Source organism: Anabas testudineus, chromosome 6 (assembly GCF_900324465.2).
Source record: "Anabas testudineus chromosome 6, fAnaTes1.2, whole genome shotgun sequence".
NCBI classification, from domain to species: domain Eukaryota; kingdom Metazoa; phylum Chordata; class Actinopteri; order Anabantiformes; family Anabantidae; genus Anabas; species Anabas testudineus.
Genome location: NC_046615.1, coordinates 10,074,564 through 10,082,445, shown reverse-complemented (window position 1 = coordinate 10,082,445; position 7,882 = coordinate 10,074,564). Strand labels below are relative to the sequence as shown.

The window sequence follows — 7,882 nt, the reverse complement described above, 5'->3', positions numbered from 1 at the left end:
ATGTTGATTTGTTCAGTGTTATGTTGTGATTCTGATTCAGTTCTTATATCCCGACAGCACCTTAAGTCCACACAAAGCTCGGGAGCCTGAGAGGTCAGTATGTGAGTGTAAAGGGGAAAGAGACTGGGGTATATGCCTACCTGGGTGTCCCATTTGCCAAACCCCCTGTGGGCCCTGCTCTGAGATTGGCTGCACCTCAACCTGTAGAGGGATGGGAGGGAGTGAAAGATGCCACCCAGCAGCCTCCCATGTAAGACATCCATCCATATTGTTCAAATGTTACACAGAGAGCAGCCATGTTCACAACTCATTTATCACATTTTCTCTTTTTCAGATGTGTTCAAAACAAACAGCATATGTTAGATATTGCTGATAAACTTAATATATCAGTAGTAATTCCAGACATTTCAGAAGACTGTCTCTACCTCAACATTTACACTCCTGCAAACAGAGCTCATGATGCCAAACTCCCAGTAAGAACCTTTTGCTGCAGATTTGAAGAGATGCTGCTCAGTTAGGAAAAGTTTGGATAATGTTCCTGTAGAAAATGATGTGACTGTCTTAAAACAGTACATGATCACAATGTGAAAATTATGCATATATTCAGAACTAGATTGCAAAAGGATGACATTTAACTACCCCTTTTTGTCCATCATAATGTTCAGATTTACTCAGAATAAAGAAACTAGATGAGCAAAGTTAGTACATACATTGAAAATGCACATATTGTTGATGGAAAAATCATTATCTTTAACACCAGGTCATGGTTTGGATCCACGGTGGAGCATATACAATGGGATCAGCTTCAATATATGATGGATCTGCTCTGGCTGCTTATCAGGATGTGGTGGTAGTTTTGATCCAGTACCGCTTGGGACTTCTGGGCTTCCTCAGGTCAGATCACTTAACTGACTAAGCACAGTTAGAATAAAGATACTATGATTATGTCCGATTATCTTTAATCTGTCTGATTGGCACGTGTCCCTTTCTGATCAGCTGGTGTAAATAACCTGGTACACTGTAACTGTATGTTTGATCCAGCACTGGAGATGAACACATGCCAGGAAATTTGGGATTGTTGGACCAGGTCCAAGCTCTGAAGTGGATCCAGCAGCACATTCACAACTTTGGGGGAGATCCAGATTTAGTTACTATATTTGGGGAGTCTGCTGGTGGAGTGAGCGTGTCCTTACTGGTAAGAGTGAATTAGCAGATAAATAAATAAATTTACTTTCTTACACAACTAAAATCACATTACCCACAAAAACCTTTTTTCTGAATCCTTGAATCCACAGCTTCTCTCACCGTTGTCTGAAGGCCTGTTCCACCGTGCTATTGCTGAGAGTGGCACTGCTGCAATGGATATACTGGTGTCAAACAATCCTCTACCAATGATGCAGGTAATATTTTATCACAGTTAAATAAAACTATCATAACAATGTTTGTTTTCCCAAACTGTTAAGATGAATCTTTCAAATCTGCTCTCAGATGGTGGCAAATACATCTGGCTGTAGCCTTGAAAGCACAGAGAAGATTGCTGATTGTATGAGGAACCTCGATATTGACACTATTGTGAATATTGGGAAGGTGAGAGTATGCAAAACCAATATAAAGTGACTTGGACCTGAGCATTTAATGTGTTTTTTGCTTTTATAGAGCATCTTGAGTATATCTATTTAATTTTTTCTTTTCTCTCAAGGACACAAAATTGTTATATTCCATAAATGTTGATGGACACTTCCTGACAACACCCGTAGACAAGCTGTTCTACAAACATGAACTTCTCACTGTCCCATTCATCACTGGTGTGAATAATGATGAAGGGGTTTGGGTACTGGCTCAAGTATGTCTGAATGCACATTTTTATACTAATGTTTTAAACTGAGATAGATGTAGCTGGAGCGCATGTGTGGATGTTTGGAATGCCTATTTCAGCTGTGTCCTACTTTAGTTCCTTGCTTTTCCAAACTGGACTAAGGGAATGGATCGGGAGGAGGCTACAAACATGCTGTCATTCTTCTACTCTCATGTAAGACAATCACTAAAATTCCAGTATTACTGTTCTTTATTATCCTCAAGTTTTTCTGACAGATGTATCATTCATTCTCATTATCTATTCATTTTCTTAAGCCCAAACATGCAATCATCAGAGATTTGATGATCGACAAATATATTGGAACTGGTGAAGATCATGTGAAAAACAGAGACGGATTAACTGAGATGCTTGGAGACATGTTGTTTGTCATTCCAGCCATTAAGACTGCAAATTTTCACAGAGGTATTTTTATATAAAGTACATTTAGGAACGATTATTTAAGATTTATTAATATAAACTTTCAGAAACAAACACAAAACTTTCATTTGTCTGGTATAGATGCAGGTGCTCCTGTATACCTGTATGAGTACCAGCACCCTCCCAAATTCCTGCAGGAAAAAAGGCCAAGCTTTGTTAGAAGTAGCCATGCAGATGAACTCTTTATGGTATTAGGCTCATGTTTCACAACTACTCATGTTAAATTAGCTGGTAAGCGCAATATATAAAAAACACTTTTCAGCACCAGATACCTGGACGCAACATATGTTTCAACATATTATCTTTACTTCAGATTCATGTCCTGAGGAGGAGGAAAAGTTGAGTAAAATCATGATGAGCTACTGGGGAAACTTTGCTCGCACAGGGTAAGAACTACCCTTCTTCTCAGATTCTTTTCAATTCCCAAAACAAGGACATTTCTAAGTAAGAAGATAAGATCCACTTAGTTAACAACAACTTCATAGCTTGTGTGTATGTCTGTGTGTGCGTAGGTCTCCGAATGGGGACGGTCTTGTCCACTGGCCAAAGTACGAAGCAGGAGAAGAATATCTGGCAATTGGTTTGAAGCAGCAGGTAACTGGTCACCATCTGAAGAAGGACCGGTTTGTTCTACTGACTCAGACACTTCCAGAGAAGGTCAAACAACATCAAGAGAAGATGGAGCGCAGCGAGCTGTAGAACAGTCGACACTTCTTTCTCTGTTCTGTTCATGATCTGTCCTCTAATGTGAAATACAGAAAATGTTCAAAACTATCTCTCTGTTTGAATTTGTGATCTTAATAACTGTGTAACGTTTGCTAACACTAACTTTGACAAACTATTTTCAAATTTGAGCAACCATGTAATTGTTACTAATACCTTAATGACTGATTATACATTGTGGAGAATGACCTTTTGTCAGTGTGTGATAACAGCTATGCTCATTATTATGCTCAGTGTGATCATGATCATGTATGGTTGCAGCCTGTGACAGAGCTTCTGTGTCTGTTTGCTTAGTGCAAACAAACCAGTTGTAACCCACTTTTAACTACAAATGACTTTGAACCTTGTGGAAATTTCTCCCAAGAATCAAAAAACTAAAACAATTTATCTCAGGTTTATTACATGCAGCATAGAGAAAGGACATCACCAGTGTTCTCTGACTCTCTCACAGTTATACTTTTATAGGCACAAAGAAAATCCCCCACACAAATACAGATTCTTACCAAATGTCCTAAAGACCTAATGACCCAGGTCACTAATCATCCCTTAAATTCTTTAGGGTCATAAACACACATATGGCTTATTGAGGATACTTGAGCAAAGGGTGTCCTTTCTGTGACTTTTCTTTCCTTAGGTGAGTTTCTTTGTTGTCTCTTGACCTAATGTATGGTATCTAACAAAACATTTTTACTACAACCGTCAAGAGTAAAAAATATGTTGGCAAGTAAAACAGGTTTAGAGTGAATGGGCGTGTACTTTCTGTCGATCACTTTGCTGTGCTGAGTCAGTCACAGTATTACCTATTTCACAGCAAGGTTGCTTTCACACCTACAGGATTTAGTTCGATTAAATCGGATTCAAGTTCGTTTTGTCCGGTGTGAACACGGTAATCGCACTCGAGTGCGCATCAAAACAACCGCACCGAGACCCTCAAAACGAGGGGGTCTCGATCCGCATCGTCTAGCGAACTCCGGTGCGGTCCAGCTGGTGAGAACGTGTACCGAACCAAAAGGGGACCAAACGCTATGAATCGCATGATTTGAGGACTTTGGGTAGTGTGTAGAGTTTCCTATTTTTTGTTTGTCTTTCAAAAACATGCTGTCTGATTAATGGAGGACAAACGTGGAGACGTGAGGAGGTGAAGTGTCTCACAGACACCACGTCTGATGACTCTGCAAGCGATGTAACGCAATAAAAAATAATGAACGGGATCAAGGACCAACCCGTGTTAACATTTAGAGTTAAAAATCATCTCTCTCCTACACAAACGTGCAGTAGTCCACAACACTTCACCTTCTTCCTGTATGTACTTTTGATTTCCTGCGGCAGAAACATCTGACCAATAAGCGGAGAGGACGTTCACGTAGTTTGAAGTGACGTGTTTAGGTTCGTTTGGATTTTTTCTCGGTGTAAAACTGAACCGAACCGAGGAGAAACAGCTACAAAGGTACAAACTAATCCACTGATTCGGACCAAACCAAACGAATTAAGGTGGGAAAGCGACCGACTTCAGAGGAGGCGACTTTTTCTTTGCAAACTTTGCACTGAGATCACCATGAAGTTCACAGCAAAACTAATGTTTTTCACCTTGACGTCTGTTTTATTCTTCTGTGTTGCTGCAGACAAACATGGTAAGTTCTGCAAATGCCGGTGATACTTTGGGTCCAAAAGGAAAAATCTGACTGTATTTCAAGTTCAGGTTCATGCTGATGCAGGTAGCTAACTAGAAAATAAAAATTACTGCATCCAGTTGTTGGTTAAAATCATCTGTTATATTACATCACTTCAGTCACTGTGTCAAAGTTCAATCAGGGTGTGTTTTCTGTAAGAGTTTAACTAATCTATAACAAAGACTTATATCAGTAATGTAGGCAGCTATAATTTATGTTACCATAATGTTTGTTAGAGTGTTACAACAAAAAATATTTTTACTAATTATTAATTATTGTCAGTGTTGGAGAAGCTACTTTGAAAGCATAGCTTTGCAAAGTATTAGTTACTTCACACTAGGAGAGGTTGAACTACAGCATCGTTACCCAAAGGTACTTAGAGAAAACACTTGCAACTACTGAAAAAAATTAAAAGTACAACGTATGAAAATATAACAATTGATGTAAAATATTTCATGTCAGCAAAAACTATAAATGCTTCTCAGGTCGGTGAAAATTCTCAGTCGTCCAGGTGAAATTATCTGCAAGTTGAGTCATGTCAACTGGATTTCCTTTTGTTAGGTTTAAACTTTTCACTACACATTCAAGTAGCTTCTTCAGTCTAAAGATAGTTGGTTAGAGACCACAAATTTACGCTCTAGGTTTGCTTTCACTCCACCCCTTGGCCTGAATAGGGTCGTTCGGTGAAACAAAGCATAAGGAGGATGTGAAGGATGAAATACTCACACCTCTGCCCAACCCCTCTTAACACCTAAAATGAGTCGTTAAGTGTGTGCAACTTGGTGCAGTTGTGAACTGGTTCTGGTCTTTCTGGGGTGGATGAAAGGGCAGCATGATAAATAGAAGACAGGTTGTGTCTAAGTCCTCCACCTGTTGATTTGTACATGCAAGGCTTCCCTCACCCATCTCTTAAACCACCTGTCCTGTTTGTCCAATGTTTGAACGTCACAGTCCTCGAACGAGTGTCTTTTGTCCTTGAGATGAAGGTACACAGCTGATTCTGGTCCTGAGATGTTATTCCTCCTGTACTGTCCTCCTTTTTGGCGTCTGTTTAGTTTCTCCAATGTCAGAGGACTCTTCACTGCACTGGACTGCATACACTATATTGCTCATTTTGTGTTTTGGAGTCCGGTCTTTGGGGTGGACAAGTTTCTATCTAAGTGTGTTGGTGGGTTTGAAGTAGACAGGTATGTTGTGTTTTCTAAAAATCCTTGTCAGCTTCTCTGAAACTCAAGCTTTGTAAGGTATGATCAGGTTTTGTGTTGGACCTGGGACTCCTACTGTTCCGTTGTTCTTTTTCTGGAACAGGTTGCTGCCTTGTTGAAGGCCCTCTTGGGGTATCCACAGGTCTTGAGAGCTGTCTTCAGATGGCTGTCTTCCTTCTTTTGGGCTTCTGCTGAGGTGGAAATGTGTTGTCCTCCATGGTTCAGAGTCCTGATGACTCCTAGTTTGTGTTGTAGTGGGTGATTTGAGTCAAACAGAAGGTACTGGTCAGTGTGGGTGGGTTTCCTGTAAACCTCTATTTCCATTCTTCCGCCTGTCCCAATGATGAACACACAGTCCAAGAAGGCCAAACAGTTATCTGGTTATCTTGGTGCCCTCTCTAGTGAAACCGATGTTGGTGTCCACTGAGTTAATGTGGTCTGTGAAAACCTGTACCTCCTGGATCTTGATCTTCACCCGGGTGTCACCCATATATCTGAACCAGTGGGTCGGTGTCATCCATCGGAAGGTGTTGAGAGCTTTCTTCTCTACCTCTTCCATGTATAAGATTGCTGCAATGGGTGACACTGGGGAACCCATGGAACAGACATGTATCTGTTTGTACGTGAAGTAGGTGGTGTTGAGGCAGAGGTCCAGAAGCAAACAGATCTGGTGTGGGCTGAGGTTGCTTCTGGTGCTGGTGCTTCTTCCAATCATCTCTTTACCGATCTTAAGGCATCCGTAGTGGGGATGCTGGTGAAGAGAGAAGTGACATCAAAAAATACCATGGTTTCACCAGTATCCAATTTCAAGTCCCTGATCCTTGCCGTAAAGTCCTCTGAGTTGTGGTTGTGGTGGTCCGTGTGTCCATCTAGTGGAGCTAATACTGTTGCTAGGTATTTGACATTGTGCTGTGCAATGCTGCTGACAATGGGTCTGAGAAGGGATAACCCTGGGGGTTAACGCACCAAGCAGGATCACACAGATAGCCAGGGAACTTGTAAAGTAGCATGCAGACAAACATGTAATCATAACTCACACTTCAGCTGGATGCTGCATATTTGGAAGATTTATATTTGCTACTTAGCTTTAGTTTAAACTGAATTGATGTTGATTTGTTCAGTGTTATGTTGTAATTCTGATTCAGTTCTTATATCCTGACAGCACCTGAAGTCCACACAAAGCTCGGGAGCCTGAGAGGTCAGTATGTGAGTGTGAAGGGGAAGGAGACTGGGGTCTATGCCTACCTGGGTGTCCCATTTGCCAAACCCCCTGTGGGCCCTGCTCTGAGATTGGCTGCACCTCAACCTGTAGAGGTATGGGAGGGAGTGAAAGATGCCACCCAGCAGCCTCCCATGTAAGACATCCATCCATATTCATCCATGTTCAAATGTTGCACAGAGAACAGCCATGTTCACAACTCATTTATCACATTTTCTCTTTTTCAGGTGTGTTCAACACAAACAACGTATGTTAGATCTTGCTGAAAAACTTCGTATATCAGTAGTAATTCCAGACATTTCAGAAGACTGTCTCTACCTCAACATTTACACTCCTGCAAACAGAGCTCATGATGCCAAACTCCCAGTAAGAACCTTGAATCGTGTTCCTGGAGAAAATGATTTGACTATTAAAACAGTACATAATGACAATGGGAAGAATTATGCACATATTCAGAACCAGAACAGATTACAAATTAATCAGCTTGAGAATTCAGTCAGGTTGTTCTGTTGTGTCAGTTATGAGGTGATCCCAGTGAGAATACATTGACGATGCTTTTTATGCTTGGTGAATGAAATCGAGGTTTATCATTAATTTACCAGGTCATGGTTTGGATCCACGGTGGAGCATATACAGTGGGATCAGCTTCAATATATGATGGATCTGCTCTGGCTGCTTATCAGGATGTGGTGGTGGTTTTGATCCAGTACCGCTTGGGACTTCTGGGATTCCTCAGGTCAGATGACTTAACTGACTAAGCACAGTTAGAATA

At 40.9% G+C, this 7,882-nt stretch overlaps 2 protein-coding genes across 2 annotated transcripts in view; both read left to right on the top strand.

Annotated features, from left to right (window-relative positions):
* LOC113165538 (pyrethroid hydrolase Ces2e-like) lies at nucleotides 1-1,889 on the top strand. Its single transcript, XM_026365143.1, has 7 exons — nucleotides 1-250; nucleotides 335-473; nucleotides 761-894; nucleotides 1,042-1,195; nucleotides 1,296-1,400; nucleotides 1,489-1,587; nucleotides 1,700-1,889. Exons 2-7 carry the CDS (start codon nucleotides 357-359, stop codon nucleotides 1,883-1,885), a joined length of 795 nt encoding a protein of 264 aa, XP_026220928.1. The 5' UTR covers nucleotides 1-250; nucleotides 335-356; the 3' UTR covers nucleotides 1,886-1,889.
* A 574-nt stretch (nucleotides 1,890-2,463) lies between these two features.
* The window catches only part of ces2b (carboxylesterase 2b), a 32,182-nt gene continuing 26,763 nt past the window's right edge, over nucleotides 2,464-7,882 (top strand). Inside the window, exons 1-6 of the mRNA XM_026365139.2 lie at nucleotides 2,464-2,524; nucleotides 2,607-2,679; nucleotides 2,806-2,981; nucleotides 7,054-7,246; nucleotides 7,338-7,476; nucleotides 7,713-7,846. Of these exons, the coding sequence (XP_026220924.1) occupies nucleotides 2,479-2,524; nucleotides 2,607-2,679; nucleotides 2,806-2,981; nucleotides 7,054-7,246; nucleotides 7,338-7,476; nucleotides 7,713-7,846 (761 nt within the window). The 5' untranslated portion in view covers nucleotides 2,464-2,478. The remainder of the gene's footprint in view (nucleotides 2,525-2,606; nucleotides 2,680-2,805; nucleotides 2,982-7,053; nucleotides 7,247-7,337; nucleotides 7,477-7,712; nucleotides 7,847-7,882) is intronic.

What these genes read in the sequence shown, in the direction of transcription:
- LOC113165538 (XM_026365143.1), top strand. Translation starts at nt 357, where the DNA reads ATGTTAGATATTGCTGATAAACTTAATATATCAGTAGTAATTCCAGAC. An exon ending in GGACTTCTGGGCTTCCTCAG is followed by an intron (nt 895 to 1,041) that starts GTCAGATCACTT and finishes TGTTTGATCCAG; the next exon opens with CACTGGAGATGAACACATGC. An exon ending in CTATTGTGAATATTGGGAAG is followed by an intron (nt 1,588 to 1,699) that starts GTGAGAGTATGC and finishes TTTTCTCTCAAG; the next exon opens with GACACAAAATTGTTATATTC.